The 19526-nt window shown below is 56.7% G+C and overlaps 1 protein-coding gene across 6 annotated transcripts in view; it reads left to right on the top strand.

Annotated features, from left to right (window-relative positions):
- Positions 1 to 19526, top strand: part of ARHGEF2 (Rho/Rac guanine nucleotide exchange factor 2) — a 45809-nt gene that overhangs the window by 13540 nt on the left and 12743 nt on the right. For 2 of the 6 annotated variants that reach the window (XM_070396994.1, XM_070396993.1), the window contains exons 4-13: positions 111 to 228; positions 816 to 855; positions 1959 to 2052; positions 14107 to 14251; positions 16374 to 16441; positions 16777 to 16840; positions 17463 to 17592; positions 17810 to 17919; positions 18058 to 18204; positions 18689 to 18939. In XM_070396994.1, coding sequence (XP_070253095.1) covers positions 111 to 228; positions 816 to 855; positions 1959 to 2052; positions 14107 to 14251; positions 16374 to 16441; positions 16777 to 16840; positions 17463 to 17592; positions 17810 to 17919; positions 18058 to 18204; positions 18689 to 18939 — 1167 coding nt within the window. Of the gene's footprint in view, positions 1 to 110; positions 229 to 815; positions 856 to 1558; positions 1796 to 1958; positions 2053 to 6480; positions 6704 to 6936; positions 7005 to 13782; positions 13929 to 14106; positions 14252 to 16373; positions 16442 to 16776; positions 16841 to 17462; positions 17593 to 17809; positions 17920 to 18057; positions 18205 to 18688; positions 18940 to 19526 lie in introns of those variants that run through there. The other 4 variants (XM_070396997.1, XM_070396995.1, XM_070396998.1 and 1 more) reach the window with 4 other exon arrangements.

Below are 19526 nucleotides of genomic sequence, written 5' to 3'. Positions count from 1 at the left end.
AGGCTTGAGGCCCTGAAGATGGGCCGTGTTGTGCGGGAAAGTGAAAAATGGGGAGTAGGGGAGATGGACGAAGCCTAACCTTTGTGTGAGCATTCTTGATGTGATTCTAGGGTCAGGGTTCCTGTCATCCATCTGCTGGCCCTTTGGACCACTCAGCCACCGGCATGCTGTCGAAATCTGTCTCCATGAGTGGCATCAATTGCTTCTGGAGTGGCTCAGATCCAGCCGGTGAGTCAAAGTGGGGAGCAAAGCAGTGGTAGCTCCCCCTGCCTGTCTCACCACCGCTCCTCAGGGTGAGCTATTGAGGGTTCAGATATATCCTGGGTTATATCTAACTCTAATTTGGAAACTTCAAAATGCCTTTATTGCAATGAGAGATTTGAATTCAGGACTCTGGCATTCTGACACTCTCCTTCCAGTGAAGGAGAACATAGGACACCCGAGGCTCTCCAGCCTCCCTTATCGCCAGAGATGGAGGACAGTTAACTGCAATGCACCTTGTCCTCAAGACGAGGCATTGGGAGCTCACTGTGAAACCGCTGTCCTCCCCATTCACCAGAAACATGAGGGAGACACGGGGTCCTCCGCCCCCTTCTCCACGTAACCCTGGCGCCCTGTTTCCCTGGCTCCCAAGTTCTCCAGCTCTGCTCAGACCCCGCCCTCCCTCCCTACTCCCCAGAGCTCGCCCTCAGGAGTGGCATCACATGCACCTGCAGCTTGGGAACCTGATCCAGGTGGAGGGGGTGGGGGAGGCAGCCCTGGACGCCTTTGTCTGGCTTCAGCTGGACACTTCTCGTCTCCTTTTGTGTTGGCAGGAAATTTATCCCAGTCCTCTGCTGCTAACTTCAGCCAGAGGTAAGTTTGGGGAGATCTGGAGCCCTTCAAAGGCCTAGACGGGGGAGGGGCAACGCTTCCTAAACATGCTCCCCTTAACATTTCTGATCCAAGACCTCCAAATACCTCCCTCCCTGAGCCGCATAGAATGGACCCAGGGAAGGCTCCGGCAGGTTCTGGTAGCCCATGGGATGGGGAAGAAATTAAAGAAAGAAAAGGAGTATTCAGACGACAGGGTGTCGGTTAAATAAAGGAGAGAGTTGCTAGTTGCCAGTGCCAGAAAGGTGAGCGGGCAGACGGGCTGTTGGACAGTCTTAGGGAGAGACAGCGAGGGAGAACCACGAATGAATCAGCTTTGATGGCTCAGGTAATGGACCAATGGGCAGTGGCTCTAAGGAGAACCCCCAGGGGGGAGGGCAGAGGCTGAAGGCATAGTTCAGGAATCGGGGCGAAGGCTGGGCGAGTTCATCGGCCGTGTCAATAAGCATGCAAAATCAGCACCTGTTTATTTGGCGCCTGCAGCTGAAGCCTGGTTGGAGTGGGTCAGCCCTCTAAGACAGGGCGGGTGTGAGAGCTAGTCATGGGCCCTTTAAGATGTCAGGCTCTGATTTGCGGTCCCAAAATCTCTAGCTGACACATCCTCCTGGCTCTGGCTTTGGGATTAGCTCATGGGATGGGGCTGATGAAATCCCAGGAAATTCAGCCCTTACTGGCTTTAGGCCTAGAGGCCCTTTCCAAACAGCGGAGGGGGTCCTACACAGGGCTCTTGTTTTAGGAGGGGAAAATGCCCCCCCAGAGAGCTCCCACCCCATATCGCTTCTGCTGGGAGCAGCCTGAGAGAGAAGATTGGGCCTGGATGAAGTAGGGGGGTGTCTGCATTTATCTGGGAGGAGCCTGGCCTTTTCCTCATAAATAGAGGGGCCTGGAAAACTAGCCCTTCACACCCAGGAAGTCCTAGGAGGTGGGGGTGGGGAGTGTCTTTCTCTCTGAGTCCTTCCTTTATCTTCCTCACCCTTTTTCTGCGTCTTTCCCCTCATATCTCCACTCTCTTTCTCCATATCATGGCACCTCCATCCACCATCTCTCTGGGAGTATCTTTTCACCTCTTCCTTCTCTTTCTGCAGCTGTAGCCAACTGGAACGCGGTTCGGACACCTGGGTAGGCTCCTCCCTGCGACGAACCTTCAGCTTCCTCTGGGGCATGACCGGCAAGGCCAAGGTAAGAGTCAGCTGGGGAAGTAGGCGGCCTGGGACCCGCTGCCTCTCCAGCTCCCTTCCTCCCCACCCCTGGTAGACAGAGACCCGGGGCAATGTCCAAGTGTTAAGGGAACACATGCTGCCTCTCCCAGCCCTCCTCCTGCGGTCCAGTAAACCGCCTTCCCTCTGTTTTCCCCGTGCCTGCAGCTTAGCAGCCAGCTGTGGACAGCTGGACGAGACAAGAGCCTCAGCAGCTGCAGGGTGGACTAGCCCTCCTTTCCTTTAGGCCTCCCATAGCTAAGAGGTGGGCAGCAGAAACCATAACCATTGGGCATAATAATAATAGTTACAGCAACACTGTACTTCATTTTTTAAAATATATTTTTATTGATTTCAGAGAGGAAGGGAGAGGGGGAGAGATAGAAACATCAAGGATGAGAGAGAATCATTGATTGGCTGCATCCTGCACACACCCCACGGGGGCTCGAGTCCCCAATCTGGGCACGTGCCCTTGACCAGAATCGAACCCAGGACCCTTCAGTCTGCAGGCTGATGCTCTATCCACTGAGCCAATCCAGCTAGGGCTACTCTTTACTTCTTCGTAGAATATTAGCATTTATGAAATGTTTTATTTTTTTATTTTTATTTTTTTAAATATATTTTATTGATTTTTTACAGAGAGGAAGGGAGAGAGATAGTTAGAAACATCGATGAGAGAGAAACATCGATCAGCTGCCTCCTGCACACCCCCTACTGGGGATGTGCCCGCAACCAAGGTACATGCCCTTGACCGGAATCGAACCTGGGACCTTTCAGTCCGCAGGTCGATGCTCTATCCACTGAGCCAAACCTGTTTTGGCTATGAAATGTTTTAAAATTCATAATTTTATAGGTGGATACGGCAGCAGCAGGAGTTGAAGTTAGACTATAGGCAAAGAGGCAGCCAGGAAGGTAGATGATTTGGGAAGCAGGTGCACATCACCGTGGAAGGCCATGTGCAGTTCTAACCCTGGGCAGGTGCCGGCACATTGCTCTCTTTCCTATTACCAACCTCTGGGCTCTGGTGAAGCTGGGAGCTCTGCCTGCTATTCGAATTTGTATCCACTTTCTTCATTTTCTGAGCCCCCACCCTTTTCTTCTGGTGGCCTCCCCAATTATACATGTACTTTCCGCCTCAAGGTGGCTCCTGAGCATTGAGAGACACCCAGAGCAGCCATCATCTATCCACTTGGAAGAATCAGAGGAGTCTCCCCTAGGAAGGTTGTCCAGGCTCCTTCTGGCCCCACCCACAGAGCCAGGGCCCTCTCCTCTGCCTGCCTTTTAGCCAAGATTCCCCTTCCTCTGAGTGGACAGGGGAGGCAGAGACAAAGCCAGGTGGTCAGCACCTTCTCACTACTGGCCAAAGTGGGGAGTTGAGGGCTTGAGACCAAGTAATCTGAGAAGAGGAGGAGCAGGCGGGCGGGGAGGGGATCCTAAAGCTGGGGGGAGGGGAGGGAGGCAGGGCAGTGAGGCCTGTCCTCTCTACGGGGGAGCAGAGCTCTTTAAAGAACAAAGCCAACATGAGGCCTTGGGTCTGAGTCCCATCTTCCCACAGGCGCTGTGGCTCAGTTCAGGGCTTGAGAGTCGCTGGCAGAACCACCCTCTTTCCCTGCAGTTGTTTTGCCCACTCTTGACCTAACAGTTTGGCCACGGGTTGAGTAACCCGGTGAAGGGGAATGTGGGCAGAGACTTTGGAGTCCAGACAGGCAGCAGGAAAGCGTCAGAGTAAGTCAAGACATTGTCCCACGTGGCCTTACCTCACGCGGCCTCTGGTCCTGTGGTCCTGTTTCCCGCCCTGTCCTCTGGTCCATCTTCCTTCCACCCTCATGAATGTGTGTGTCTTTCACCGAATCTCTTCTCCCCCTTCCTCCCAGCTCAGGATAAGGGGCTGTGAGGAGGTAAACACCAGGGGTGGGGCTGGAGAGCGGCTCAGTGAAGCAGTGAGAGAAGGAAGTGGCTTATTCCTTCCTATTTGACTAGCATTGTAGGGCTGACAAAACGCTTTTCCAGAGGTCATCTTATTTCATTCTTATAACATCCTGGGAAAGATAAATATTTTAATCTCCATTTCTCAGGCAAGATAATTTAGAGCCTAAATTGCCTCTGCTTGTCCGTAAAGCTAACATAACAGTTTATCCCCTTTCTTCCCTCCTTCTTCCATCTTCTGATGGATGGCCACTGGAGTCAGTTATGTCTTAACGATCCTTCCCAGAATGCACAAGGTCCAGAGTAATAATAAGAAAAGCAAGCTTCCTCCTGGGCACTGGAGTGCTTGGGCCCAGGTATCCCTGAGGATCCATGACTCGGACTCTAACAACCAGGTTCTTCTCTAGATGGTCTTCCTACCCATGAAATGTGGAGGACACACCTGTGAAATTAAATGAGCTAAAGAAGGTAGTGGCCACTTTCATTTATTTATTTATTTATTTTTTCTAAATATATTTTATTGATTTTTTACAGAGAGGAAGGGAGAGAGATAGAGAGCTAGAAACATCAATGAGAGAGAAACATCGATCAGCTGCCTCCTGCACATCTCCCACTGGGGATGTGCCGGCAACCCAGGCACATGCCCTTGACCGGAATCGAACCCGGGACCCCTCAGTCCGCAGGCCGACGCTCTATCCACTGAGCCAAACCGGCTTCGGCCACTTTTATTTATTTATTTGTAAAATATTTTTTATTGATTTCAGAGATGAAGGGAGAGGAGGAGGAGAGAGATAGAAACATCAATGATGAGAGAAAAATCATTGATCGGCTGCCTCCTGCACTCCACACTGAGGATCAAGCCTGCAGCCCAGGCATGTGCCCTGACCGGGAATGGAACGTGACCTCCTGGTTCATAGGCTGATGTTCAACCACTGAGCCATGCCGACTGGGCTAAATTTAGTACATTCTTCAGCCTTGACTGCCCACTGGGGTGGGGGTAAGTAAATCCGGGGTTCTGAGCCTGGGAGCCTCTGGATTACTGGTTTGGGGGAGTTCCTAGGGCCTTTCAGGAGGTCGCCCCCGTAGCTGCGCTCCTGGAGGAATCAGCTTCTCTCCTGGCCCTGGAGAAGTCCTTTCTGCTTTGTCTTCAGTCTAGAACAGGCATGGTTCCTTCTCCTTTTTTCTGGTCTTTGCTATATAAGGATCCTAACAGGGGAATGGGTGAAGAAGGAGGTGAAGGAGTTGCTAGGCAGGAGGGGAAGCCAGAGGAGCACTGTGGGGGTGGTGCTGTGAGTGAGGAGCCCAACCAGCTCAGCCAGTGGTGAGGCAGTGGAGCCCAAAATAGTGGCAGCAGCTAAAATTGGCACCTACAAGAGTGCTGAGTTGGACTTGAGACCTGCAGCCTGCCCTACTGCCCAGCGAGCAGGTCCTGGGAGCCGCTCAGTCTGGGTTGGCTCAGTCTGCCACTATTTTGGGCTTCCTCCCTCCTTCCCGACACCTTTTGGGACCAAAACTGGTCAAGCCTCTGCAAACAGGGGATGCTCTGTCTCAGGGCATCCCATGCTTCTGGTTTCTCCAGAGGTGGGAGACCCTGGGAGGCAGAAATGAGCTGCACCGTGAGTGGGTGTAGCTAGCGAGTGGAGGAGGAACTTTCCCAGTAGCAGGAAGCTCACCAAAGGTGGAGGGTGCCTCCCGGGCTGGCGCCCCATCCCCCTTCTCATGGAGAGACTGGCCATACCCCAGCTGCCCCTGACTGGCACAGGCTGGTTTCTGGTCTTCTGGGTCTGGCCTCACTTGCAACAGTGAGAACTAGACACCAGAAAGGACTTCCTTAGCTTCTTAGCGTTCAGGTAGTGAATTCCTCTCCACCCTCAAGTATTTGGCAGGGGCGGAGGCAGGAGGGGAGGTGAATGGACAGAGTGCGGTCAGAAGGCCGCAGAGGGGTGGAGCTTGCAGAAGAATTCTCCCGCTCCCCTCTGTCCTCCGGAGGTGAATGTCTCCTTCACGCCTTCCAAACACCCAGACTCCAGTTCCCCTTCGACTCCCCCGCCCTCTCTCCACCCCGACCCCCAATTGTCAGGGGAGCCTGTCATCTCCGGCCTGTTTGCTTTGAAGGGCCGAGGGCCGGCCGGGAAGGAGCCGGTGGCCGGTTCCCTGGGGACCGGGGGGCGCTGGAACCCTCCGGCCTGCGGGTCTCTGAGTCCTGCAGCCGGGAGGATGGAGGGCGGAGAATCTGGGCTGGGACTGGGCTGCGGGGCTGGGCAGGGCTGGGCTGGGCAGGGAGGGGTGGCTCTTTGGAAGACGAGAGCTCAGAGGCCGATCCCTGGGGCTCCAGGCCGCTCCAGGCGCTGGAGGGGACCCTCCACTTGTCCGTGGAAACGCGATCACGGCTCTGCGCTGCCCCGGCCCAGACCCAGCAGTTGGTGCCGGGGGCACCCGCCCTGCTCTGCCCCGCCTCCCCCTTCCTGCGCCTGGGCGGGGGGGTGGAGACTCCGGTTTGAGGAACTGGCGCCGGTGCTGCGAGGGGAGTCCGACTTCCTGTCCCCTGAGCTACGCGTGCGGGGCAGCCCGTCCCCCGCCACCCCCACAATAGCTGGACGCCGGGGCCCCCAAGTGTCCCTCTGGCCCCCCCTCATCGGGGGATTATGTCTCGGATCGAATCCCTCACGCGGGCGCGGATCGACCGGAGCAAAGAGCTGGCGAGCAAGGTGGGCTTGGCGACCCCTCCCCTCCACCCCTGTCCCCAGGGCACCCCTCAGCCCCCGCCCACAGGCGCACCCCCTCCCCCGGTCTCCCCACACCGAAATCGGGGAGCATCCACCGGGCAGGGGGCGGGCTGGGTGGGTGGGGACTGAGTAGCTGGGATAAATGGGGAGGGGGTGGGGGCCGGGGACAGACCTTGCTCCACCTCCACCTCCCCGCCGGGTCTGGGGAGAGCGCGGGCCAGGTGTCGGTGGCCTCCGATCCGATCCAGCGGGTGCTGGGGCCTCACGAAAGAAAGTTACTCGGGTAAGGGACAGAGCGGGAGGAGGGGTGCATCAGGGTGGGGGTGGCGAGAGCTGGTGGCACCCCCTCCGCCTGGCTCCCGCCGCCGTGCTCTCGGCGTCCCCACACCCCGCGGTCGCCGGCTCGGCTGTGCCCCCTTTGTCCCGCCATCGGCGGGCCGAGGGGGCGGGAAGGGGTGGGAGGGGGTGGTTTCCCGGCTTCCTCCCGCCGGCACCTCTAACGCCTCCCTCCCAGACAAAAGTCAGCTCCTCCTCGCAAATGGACTTTCCAGCTGTGATTCAGTTCTCTCCGGGGGGAGGGGGGCCGGGGTCGGGGGCTGCGGATTTCCCCGCTATTGGTCTCGCTCAGGTGAAGGGAGCAGAGGTCTTTGTGTAGCCGGGATCCTGGCCTCCCTCCTTAGGGGCCCTGAACACCCCTGTCCCCGCAGGGCCCCCTGTCCCTGTGTGCCCCACCAGCTTCCAAACTCCTCGTTCTCGCAACCTGAAACCCTTCCACTGACCCACTGGGCACGGTGCCCCCTTTGTCCCTCACCCCCCCTCTCCCAGCTCTTTTATTTCTTCGTCTGGGGATGTTTACCAACCATTTAACGAGTCTGGGTGTATAATTATCCTCTCCCCGACCTCCATCATGAGGTCTTGGCCACTCCTTTCCAAGTAGCCTTTATCCCTGTCTTTGTACCCAGGCCCACTCCCAAAGGCCAGGACCTCTGCACAGCCAGACCCCGGGAAGTGATGAAGCTGACTTGCAGATGGAGAAGGGGGAGCTAGGAGGAAGGGGCTGCCTGCAGACAGCACCTCCCAGCTGAGCAGGGTACCCACACGGGAGCCCTTCTCAGAAAGGCCAGGCTGCAGCCCAAAACTGGTTTAATCTTTGGCTTCTCTCCCACCCCAGGACCCCAGGGCCCTGCCCCAGGCTCCCACCCTCTGCTGATCACTCCCCCTCTGCCCCCTCTTCAGGCAAGGAAGCAGTCCCCCTCTGGAGCCCGCAAGGACGGTGGAAACCCACCCACTCCTGGCTCCTCGCTCGCCTACCTGTCTTGAGGCTAAGTTGGGAAAGATTCCATCCTGGAACTTCTCCTTATCGGGTTGAGATAAGAGTCTGCTAACAGGAAGACCACTGGGGAGCTGAGTAGGGCCTAAGACAAACTGAGGGCTGGGAGAGGTGGCTGACGTGCGGTGAACGGTGGGGTGGCCTGTGCCAGGCCAGGCCCCTGCTCTGAAAGTCTGTTTATTTTTCAACCGTTTGAGCTGAGACCCTGGAGGAGAGCCAAGGGGGGTGGAGAGCTTTTTGAAACCACGGAAATTTGGTTCCGCCCTAAAAAGGAAAGCCATGGGGGAGAGGGGGTACAGGGAGGACTTCTGGGAGGATAGATACTGGGGGTCCTCTTTCCATTATTGGGAGGAGCTGGGGGGCAGATACCTGGGTCCTCATGCGGGCTGTTTGTTGGTGGGGAGGGGGACCTGGGAATCTAGAAGCTTGGCTCTTTCTATCCTGGGGTGGCCATGGTGGGGGGTGTTGGGAATCTGGCTGGAGGGTGGGGTGTGGGGGGCTGAGTGGGTGGATTTTTGAGGGCAAAGAGGCCACTGGAACTTGTCGGTTTGGGCTGGTCGGAAGAGGAGGGCCACCTCCGGAAAGCTGTGGTTACAGAAGGGGGGAGTTGGTTCTTAGCCAACAAACCCTGGATCCCCTCTCCCCCCTCCCCCAAGCACGCCAGCTGTCTCTTTTCTTTTTATACAGTGGTGGGAAGTAGAGAGGGGCCTGTGGAAATGAAATTATTTGAGGAAGATGGTCTCTCCTGCTACCCATTTGGGGAATAGCTCAAAGCTAAACCCTGACCCTCCTCTCCCCCCACCCCCCATTCCTTTCCTTGCTCCCTGGGACCTCGTGGTTGTAGGAGAAATTTAAGTCAAACCTGCCCTTTTTGCTTCTCACTCTCGCAGTCTTTCTGTGGCTTCCCCTCCCCATGCTTCTTTTTTCCTCTCCAGTCCATTTTTATTCTTTCAGGCTGACTTCGGCCCTCCACCCCCTCAATTCTCTCTGCTCTACTTCCTACCTCCACAGGCCCCAAACCCAGAGGTCTCCTTTCTCACTTTAGCACCCCCCCTTCCTCTTCTCCTCCCCCAAACCCTAACCTTTCTACCTGCATGCCTCTCACAGAACAAAGGGTCTTTTCCTGCTTAGGGTCAAGCAGGGTCCAGAGATCCAGGGATGGCTGTGGAGCCTGGAGGGGGTCTCCTTGGAATCTCTAGGACCCCAGCATTGGAGTGTGGCGGCCAGGTGGAGTGGGGAGAAAGGAGAAAGGCTGTTTCTTTGTCCTGAATAATGGAGAGGTGGCTGGCTTTGTGTGCAGGAGTGGAGCCGCAGAGGAAGGCTGGGTGAGCCCAGGAGGGGGCTGAGAGGGGTGGCAGTTTTGGGGGAATGTTGAAGAGTTGGGGATCCCCAGGAGGCGGAAGCTTTTGGGGGCGTAGGAAAAGATTCTAGGTTAGGGAAAGAGCTGAGGGGGAGGGGAGGTGCGAGGATGGGGGAAGGGAGCGGAAAGCTTAGGGAAGTCACAGGACAGCAGGGGAGTTGGATGAGCCTAGAGAAGAACCTGCTGGGCTGACCAAGGGGTTTTAAGAGGGCTCTGCTCTCTGTCCCTCTGGCTTTCCTGGATCCCTGACCTTGGAATCAGGGAAGGGGCAGATCAGAATGTCTGAATCCCATGCATGTACATGGCCTGTGTTGGGGTCTATGTATGCATCTGTCTGTCTGTCTTTCCCCAGATGCTCTGGTTTACTGCTTTGAATGGTGGTCACCAAAGTAGGGGGCTCGTACTCTGGACTTGAGGAAGCTTTTCCGTCCTTAGCTTCAGTCTCTGGTTTGAAGTATTGCCCAGGAGCTTGTGTGAGCAGATTGGTTAGGGTTCCTGGGGCTGATAAGAGAAATGACTGAGAGGAGCTGTCTGGACCTTTCTGAGTTTGTTTATATCTCCTTGGGGGAGGGGACCTGCAGGCAGCAGCTGCCCCCTCCCAGCTCCACCAGCCTGCCCTGTGCCAGGAGGGCAGGGAGTCCTGGCACAGCTATTGTTCGCCTCACAAATGCCCGTCTGTCTGCATCACTCCCCCTCCCTCTGCTGGTTTCTCTCTCTGACCCGACAGGTGTGGCTGGGTGGGGGGCAGGCTGGGGTCCAGGATGTCTGGGTCTCAGGATCTCTAGCTGGATTTTATTCCCAATGACCCTTAGCACCCCTCTTTGGCTTCACCAATGTGCCCACCCCCATTGTCCAGTGTTTCATCCTCATTCATCAAGCAAGCATTTATTAAGTGCCTTTGTGTACGCAGTGGTATCTTTTTGTGTTATGTGTCTGGCTTTGGCGTTAGTATTTCAGTTAGCTGCCTTCTCCTCGGCCTCCTTTATCTTGTCCCTGGAAAGTCACAAAGGGACAGAGCCTGGCTGAGACCATCCCAAGCTCTCTTCTCAGTCCCATGGCCAGGAACCCTCTGTCTCATTTCCCAACCCTATAGCTCATTCCCATGACTCACTTGCCCTTCACAGCCCATGACTCTGCACCCTTGCTGGCTAGGGACTGAGCCACAGATGACTCCAATCCCAGTGGAATCCTCCAGGGTCACCATACAGCGGGCCTGGACAGAGGCCTCACCATCTTGGGGAAGGGGCTGCAGCCACTTGCAGCTGGAGCAGAGGCGATTCTGAGTACCACGTGACTCCCCCAGAACCCTTGGTTTGGATACCCCGACGGAGGAGCAAGGACAGCTGAGAGCTTAGGCTTTGCCTTGGAGAGGCTCCAGCCAGCCCCTGCTGCCCGCTGGGAGCACAGGAAACCAAGGTCCAGGCTTTGGCATTGCCTTGTCCTTCATGGACGTTACTGTTTTCCTCGTCTCTCAGCCTGGGAGACAGAGAAGTGGGGAGACAGCTGCTGCCTTTGAGTTTTTGGGCAACCAGCCACAATACCCTCTGCTATTCACCTCGTCTTTTCTCCCCCACGAAGTGACTGAGATCTGGATGACAATGAAGGAAGGGTTGGGTGGGCCTTCTGGCCTCTAGGTCTAAGCTCAAAGGAAATAAAAGGAGAGAAGAGCTGGGAACCCTCCAGGAAGAGAGAAAAGGAGGAATGAGGAGAGGAGACTGAAGGCTTTGAACCTCTGACAAGGAATGAGGGACCCTAGAGCAGGGGTGAGGGTGCTGCTGGGACCCTTTGTCTTGGTGTCCATCTATCCTTCCTTTCTTTCCTTCTTTCCCAACATGTATTGAGTGCCTGTTGTATACCAGCCATTGTGCCAGGTGCTTTGTTCACTTTATCCTTGATGTAGCAGTAGATGAAGGCTGTGTAGCAAGAGAGACTTCCCAGGTGGGTTTATGAGAAAGAATGACTCTAGATACGGGGCCGCAGAGCATTGGATCAAGCAGGAACGGTGGTGGGTGTTGTAGATTATGGAGGAGTGGGCCCTTTTCTTGGTGGACAGAATGGGGTGTGGAGGTGAAGGGCTGTCCTGCTGGGAGGTGGATAAAGGGAGACCAATGTGGTTATAGTAAGAATACCTGGAAAAGAGTAGGACAAAGAACCAAACCCACCATTCGCTCCTCTCTGGAGCAGGCACCCTGGTGAGCAGGCCCTGTGTCCTCCTATCCTCACCAGCCTAAGTCCAGGGGCGGGCAGATTCTGCCTCCGGGACAATAGCGCTAGGCAGTGCCAGGGTGGCTTGCTGCTGGGCAGTGCCCATGTTGGGATGTGCTGTTGCTGTGGCTGCTGCCCGCTGCTGGCCCACCTAGAGAGGGGGTCACTTGGAGAGAGGGTGAGTATTGGGAGCTCAAGAAGGAAGCCTGGGCACAGAGTACCTGGGTTGTCTATGGGGCATCGATGCCAGAGAGGGTGGGCCACTAGAGACCCCATTCTCTGGCAGCCCCAGTCCTCTCCCTCCTCCTTCCACCTCCTTCCCAGGTGACTGCTCCTGGAGGCGTAAGAGTGGAGGGCACTCTGTTGAGGGGAGGGAGAGCGGAAGCATCATTAGGGCCGATCTGTACCATTGTCTGTTCTGGAACTGACCTTGATTTAGACATATTGCTCTTTTTAATATGATTATTACATTGATATTTATTTTTTTTGCTTGCTTTTATGAAAAATATTTCAGTTATAATCGACATTCAATATTGTTTGCTCGCTTTTAAGTCAAACATAGTAAGTGCAGGACTTTTTCCTTGTGTCGTAGAGAAGCCTGGGCGGGCAGGAGAGGAGGAGAGAACGGAGTGTATGACAGTGAGAAAGAGATTCGGACTTGGTCGTGGAGGTCCTAGAAGGTTGTTATTCAGAGCAGGGTTTTATCTTCCATAGAGCAGGCAGATGGAGGTTAGACCGAAGGGAGAATGTTCTAGTGGTCCAGGTAGGTGGTACCAGAATAAAGAAAGGGAGGCCTGGAACATTGGAGGCTAGAGTTAGAGGCTGGCCAGCTTCCTTCACCAGGCCTAGGTGGAAAGGGGGGGCAGTATGGATGGAAAGGAGACTAGGAGACAGGAAGGGAAAAAAGAGGAGGAGGAGAGGAGAGGAGCAAAGGAAAATGGAAGACCTGGGTAGGAAGTGACCTTAAGACCTCTGGTCTCTGCCCATCTGACAAACCTGGAGCTCTGAAGGGAGGCAGGAGAGAGAAGGATCCGGGCCTCCAGGAAGTCTGGACACATGCTAGGGCATTGTGGCCCGGTGCCCTCTGGCCCCTGTGGTGTTGACTCAGCCCGGCCACACTTCCCTTTTCTACCCTAAGCACCAGACCAGGGTGTCTCTGCCCCTCCCCCACCTCTTAACTGCTAGTGTGGCAGGAGCTGGGAGTGACTGGACTCAGGCTTGGGCCTGAGGTCCAGCCGGAGGGCTCTCCCCTGAGCTCTGATTCTCTGTCCCAGGGCCCCCACCACCGTCCTCCACCTCAGGGCTCATACCCTCGGCTTCAGCAAATGATCCACTGGGTTCTGAGGGGCTAGGAAGCAGAGGGTGGTCCTAGCGGCTGTTCCTGTTCTACTTCCTCCGAGAGTGGCTGCTGCAGGAGGCCCTGGAGCAGGCGGGAAGGATGGTATCCCATCTCCTCCCCTTCTCAGGCTTTCAGGAAGCTCAGAGGGGGTCAGAAAAGGGGTCCAGAGGTCAGAGGGGAGTGGGAGGAGAGAGCAGAGATGGGAACAGCCAGCCTCTGAGGTTTTGAGGGAGGGCTCACAGTGTGCCCCATCTCAGGGCAGCCCAGAGCCGGAAGAACTGATGTGACAGCTGGAGGATGGAGGGTAGATGTCAGAAGGAACTTCCTCGGATAGGAGAGACTAACTGGGGGAGGAGGAGGAGAGGGAGCCATCCTAGGTTTTGGAGGGTTGTATGAGAAGGATAAAAGTTAGACCGCAGGAGAGACTTCCTGCCAAGAACGACACCTAGCCAGCCGAGTCCCCCCCCCCCCCCCTGCCCCGCCCCTCCCCACTTAGAGCGAGAGGAGGAGTGACCCAAGGCCAAAAGCAGGCTCCTCCCACCTCAGGGTTAGCGGAGGAGAACGCTGCCTCCTGCCCCCGGGCCTCGTGGACTTGGCTTGAGTGTGTGTGGAAGTCAGAGGTTTGGGACCCTGACTCTGGGTTGGGGGTAGCAGTGGAGGCATTCTGCCCCCCTTCAGCCAACGTAATAAGGCCCCCCTCACCCCCACTGTGACTGCCACAGAGACAGTGACTCCAACACCGGTTGTCATGGTTATAAGAGGAGCTAACTCCCATAGATCTGAAAGCGCTGGTGAGCTGGCATCCTCTGCTTCGCCTGCTCTCCCCTCCTCTCTGCGCATATTCCTCTGGCACAGAGAAGAGCTCAGCAGCTCGGGGGCGAGCGGAGCTAGGGCTGGAAGGTGGAGTGAGGACGCCGAGGGCTAGACCAGGGAGATGAGTGGCAACCGGAGGCAGCCGAGCCGCAGGGGCCAGGTCGGTCAGGGCCAGCCGTCCCCGGGGCTGGCCTGAGAGCTGCAGCAGGCTCTGCTGTAGGCGCTGGTGTCTCTCCGGCATCCCTAGGCAGGACTCCTCCCCGGCCCGTCTCTCTGGACTCTGCCGGCACTCCGGCGTTTTCCAGCCTCCCTGAGTGTTTCTCTCACCCCTTCCACAGGCCCGGGAAAAGGAGAAGATGAAGGAAGCCAAGGATGCCCGCTATACCAACGGGCACCTCTTCACCACCATCTCCGTTTCGGGCATGACCATGTGCTATGCCTGTAACAAGAGCATCACAGCCAAGGAGGCCCTCATCTGCCCAAGTAAGTTGGACCCTGAATGTCACTCCGACTCTCATCTTCCCATCTGTCCTTTCTGCTCTGGATCCATAGGGGTCACTCTCCACTCAGAGCCCCAGCTGGGTCCAAATGCCAGGGCCAGATGCTTGCTCCCTTTCCTCCCACCGAGGGGTGGTGGCAGTCGGACTGTGGCACAAGCAGGACTATCTGGAGGGGGGGGGGGGGAACCAGGATGGCTCCCAGTGCAGCTGTCATCCTCTGGGTGTCCCCGGCTCCCTGAACAGCTGGGGAACTGATTGGAGCAGGAGCAGGAATGCATGTGAGGGCAGGCGGGGGCAGGCGAGAGGAGCTTGGTGGCAAGCTACTGAACTTGCAGCTGGCTCTGCCTATCTTCTGGGCAGAACTGGACGTTCAGGACTCCGGGGGCCGCTGGCCACTCCCTTTCTATCGACTGTGGGTGGGGCCTGAAATGTCTGCAGCTTGAAGCAGAAGACGGGCTTGGGACCCTCTGTCGCACATTCTGGTCTGACTGACTACACGGTGGAGAGAGGGCACGCGGCAAGGATGTGTGTGTTTTGGGGGGTGAGGGTTAGACGTCCTGACCTTCACCTACATCTGAAGGCAGCCTGCACTTAGGAAGTATGATTCTTCCTTCTCCAAAATGCCTATGCAGAGGGCTCCTGCCTCGTTCCACCCCCCACCCCCAATTTATGGCAAAGAGCTGCTTGTGATCAGAGCAGGCCTGAGGTATGGGGGCCTGCTGCTGGCGAGTGGGACAACGGCTGTAGCCCTAAATCCCTAAGGAACTGGGGAAGGGACCCCAGGAAGGACCACTGTTTCCTCGATGCTCTGCTTGGAGTGATGAGGATGAGGAGGGAACCCCAACCTGAATCCCTCTAGAGACCTGACAGAATTCCCAATCCCGAGCTTGTTGCCAGGGGAACTGGTGAGGCGGGCAGCCTGCAAGTGCTATTTTGAGAGCAGGTGGAAAGCGGAGGTTCGCTCCAGAGACACTGGGTGCGAGGGATATAGGAGAAGGGAGCTCCTGGGGGGTGGGGGCAGCCCCTGCCCCCACTTCTGTCTGCCCCCCTGCCCCACCCTGCTTGCCTTGTATTTGTGGAAGTGAGCGTGGTGCTGGGTATTGTCTGAAGGAGTTAGCAGAATTTCCGGTGTTGTTGGATGGAGGAGGGGAAGCTGGAGAGGAACAAGGGCTGAGGGCATGTCGGGGGGGAAAGGGACAGCCGTGGTTCCAGTGCTGGGCCGGGCTGTTCTTCCTTTCCTCGCCTCTTCTACCCCACGGCCAGGTGTGTGGGGTGGGTGATGGGGAGAAGCAGATGGAGTGTGAGCGCTGTAGGTTCGCCTCAGTTAGGGAACAGGATCCTGGGCCTGGAAGAAGGCAGATTGACTGGAGGCAGAGCCTGCAGAGCTGAGCAGTGCAGAGGCAAGCAGTGGAGGGAGGGCAGGGCTGGGCCCAGCCCCACTCTACCACTGGGTCCACTGGCCCTCACCCTGCGTAGGCCTGGGCAGAGTTCATGGGTAGGCGTGTGGTTCCGTGGAAGGCTCAGGCACACCGGAGTTGAAATCCCGGCTCTACCTCTAGCTATATGACCTCTGGCAGGTGATCTAGCCTCGTTAGGCCAGGTTCCCCATCTGGAAAACAAGGAGAACTGAGTCTGCCACAAAGGGTTGTTAGGACCACGTAAATCGGGGACACTGACGAGATGCTCAGGGCATGTTCCTTTCTCCCCTTGGCCCCTAGTCCCCTTCCCAGATGCTCCTGTGCCATCTTCGCTTCCGTGGGCGTCTTCTCTTCCATCTGTCGTTCTCAACCACCTTTGTGCTTCTTGAACTCATCTGGCAGCCAGTAACCCCTTCCTCCCTCTAGTCCACCCCTCAGGTCACCTTTGAGCCTGCTGCCCTGATTACTTAGTTGTGGTCAACACCTGTGCCCCTAAATTAATTTCCTGCTTGAAGGAAGGAGGAGGCGGGAGGAGAGGGGCTGGGGTGTGGCGATGGTTGAGAAGCCTGGGAAGGGAGGACAGTCTCTGAGACTGTGTGGCCAAGGGGAGATGGGCGTCGGCATAGGGGTGTGCCCCCTCCTGAACCACCCAGCCCTCCCTTCACCCTCTTTACCCCACCCTCCCAGCCTGCAATGTGACTATCCACAACCGCTGTAAAGACACCCTCGCCAACTGTACCAAGGTCAAGCAGAAGGTGAGATGGCAGGGAGGGCCGAGGGCTGGGGGAGAGGGTAGCGAGTGTGCGGTGCCCTCATGCCTTTTTCATTCATCCCCTCCCCTGTGTTCCTCCACCCCTCTCCTCACCGTGGGGCAGCCCAGACCCTTCACCTCAGACCTCAGGCCTGAGCGGGCCAGCCTATTGCTATAGACATACCTCCCCGGCACTGGGCTCAGCCACCCTGAGGATGGTAGCCGTCCTGCCAGCTTTCTCCCGAGGGGGCCAGCTGCCCAGCTCCTGCCCTGTGCTATGGGGGTGACGCCTGGGTGACAGCTGTCCTTGGTGTCTCTCTCTCACCCTCTGTCCCACAGCAACAGAAAGCGGCCCTGCTGAAGAACAACACTGCCTTGCAGTCTGTGTCACTCCGCAGTAAGAGTGAGTAGTGAGGGGGTGCAGGAGCCCCCAGGGGCCCCTGGGCCCCAGGCCTTGCAGGTCACGGGCTCTGCTGCTCCCCTCGAATGTGTTCCCTGGCGCAGCACCTTTCTCCCCTTAATTGGAAGCAGATGGTGAGATGTGCAGACTCTCAGGCTTAGGGGCAGGACAGAAGAACCCCAGGGGCGTGAGGGCGTGGGGTGGCTGGCCCTCTGAACCTGCTCACACCCGTACTGTTATGGTTATTATTTACGCTGCCCTTGGGTGTTGGTGGCAGCGGCCAAGTGCCCGTTCAGACCGCACTGGTGGAACAGGAAGAGCACGGTGCTTAGTCAGGTGTGAGTCCCTGCTCATCCACTGGCTGAGTCACCCTGGACAAGGCTGAGACCCTTTCTGAGCTCCAGCTTGCTCATAGGCATGGTGAGGGGAAGGGTTGAGACAAGAAAAGCTCTTTGTGTGTGAAAAGTATTGCACAAATGTAAGGCAGCATCGCTGTTAGCATCTTCCTTCGATTAGAGTGGGCGGGAGAGGAGGCCTGCCTTTCCGTGGAGGAGCCTGGGAGGCCTGGTTCCTGGGCAGGCACCGCGTATGTTTGACGGCTGCCTGCTCGGTGTCCCCTCCGCAGCCACCACGCGGGAGCGGCCGAGCTCCGCCATCTACCCCTCCGACAGCTTCCGGCAGTCCCTGCTGGGCTCCCGCCGAGGCCGCTCCTCCTTGTCGTTAGCCAAGAGTGTTTCCACAACCAACATCGCTGGGTGAGCCTCTGCTGGGGGAAGGGGAGCCGGGTAGGCAGAGAAGGTGGCAGTGGGGACCAGCGGGCGAGAGGTCCTTGCCACGCCTGGGTTCATAATTAGTCAGACAGGTAAGGAGCCCTGGGGGTGACTGCCTCGCGGGTCCCGGCTTCGGCTCCGCGCCTGGGAAGGGCTCTCTTCCCGGCGTTGGAGTGATGCAGCCAACCCGCACTTCCCTCAGACACTTCAACGATGAGTCTCCACTGGGCCTGCGCCGGATCCTCTCCCAGTCCACAGACTCCCTCAACATGCGGAACCGAACCCTATCGGTGGAGTCCCTCATCGACGAAGGTGACCATGCGGGGCCTGGGGACACCCGGAGAGGAGGGGCTGGTGGGCAGGCCCAGAATGGCAGAGCCGGAGGGGGTCCAGAGAAGGGCCCAGCACCTCGGGGATTGGCTCTGAGTTGCTGCCTCCACCGATGTCCAGGTGCAGAGGTCATCTACAATGAGCTGATGAGTGACTTTGAGATGGACGAGAAGGACTTTGCAGCCGATTCCTGGAGCCTGGCTGTGGATAGCAGCTTCCTGCAGCAGCATAAAAAGGAGGTGATGAAGCAACAGGATGTCATCTATGGTGAGCCCAGACCACCCCGAGACTCCTCCGCCTTCACTAGGTCCTGTCTGTTGGTGTCCTTCTGCCAGTCCCCACCTCTCAAGATCCCTCCCTCTGACCCCCTTGGTCTCCAAGACCCTGCCTGGCACCCCACAGATTGCCACGAGGGACTGTTGGTCTCCAAGGCTCTGTCTTTATCCCTTCATTCTCGTCAATTCTTAGTCTGTACTCTGGGCCTGTTTCATGCCCATTACCATGCTAGGGACGGTGGGAAACCTAGACACGTAGACAAATACATGGTCCTTGCCCTAAAGCAGCTTACGACTTCAGATGACAATCATAAAGACAAAAAACGATGAGAAAATGACCTACGATCATACTAATGCAGAGTGTTGACCTGGAAGGGGCCTTGCAAACCTCACGTAGCGCTCTGAGGTTCCCAACCGAGGTCCCACCAATTGTGGCCACGCCAAGGTAGAGGCCAGATGTCCTATTGTCCACACAGAGCTGATCCAGACGGAGCTGCACCACGTGCGGACGCTGAAGATCATGACCCGCCTCTTTCGCACGGGGATGCTGGAAGAGCTACAGCTGGAGCCGGGAGTGGTCCAGGGCCTGTTCCCTTGTGTGGACGAGCTCAGTGATATCCACACACGCTTCCTCAGCCAGTTGTTAGAGCGCCGACGGCAGGCCCTGTGCCCCGGCAGCACCCGGAACTTCATCATCCCTCGCTTGGGCGACCTGCTCATTAGCCAGGTGAGAAAAGGCGGTGTGACTGGAGTGGCGTTTCTTTTCTTTTCTTTTTTTAAAATGTTTTTGTTGATTTTAGAGAGAGAGAAAGGGAGGAGAGAACATCTATGTGAGAGAGAAACATTGATTGGTTTCCTCCTATACTCACCCCAATCGGGGATTCAACCCACAACCTGGGCATGTGCCCTGACCGGGAATCGAACCAGTGACCTTTTGGTACACAGGATGATGTTCAACCAACTGAGCCATACTGGCCAGGGTTAGGGAGGGCATTTCTTTTTTTTCTTTTTTTAAATATATTTTATTGTTTTTTTATAGAGAGGAAGGGAGAGGGATAGAGAGTTAGAAACATCGATGAGAGAGAAACATCGATCAGCTGCCTCCTACACACCCCAAACTGGGGATGTGCCCGCAACGAAGGTTCATGCCCTTGACCAGAATCGAACCTGGGACCCTTGACTCCGCAGTCCGACGCTCTATCCACTGAGCCAAACCAGTCAGGGCGGGAGGGCATTTCTTGCCCCCAACTCTAGGGGGTAGAGCCGGGGAGAACAGGAGAGGCAGGAAGACAGCCTGTTTGGCTGGAGGCCAGA

The sequence above is a fragment of the Myotis yumanensis genome, unplaced genomic scaffold (assembly GCF_028538775.1).
Source record: "Myotis yumanensis isolate MYYU_CA2020_CCGP unplaced genomic scaffold, mMyoYum1.0.hap1 SCAF_17, whole genome shotgun sequence".
NCBI lineage: Eukaryota > Metazoa > Chordata > Mammalia > Chiroptera > Vespertilionidae > Myotis > Myotis yumanensis.
Note: the sequence above shows the minus strand (reverse complement) of the source record. Positions and strands in the feature narration are given on the sequence as shown.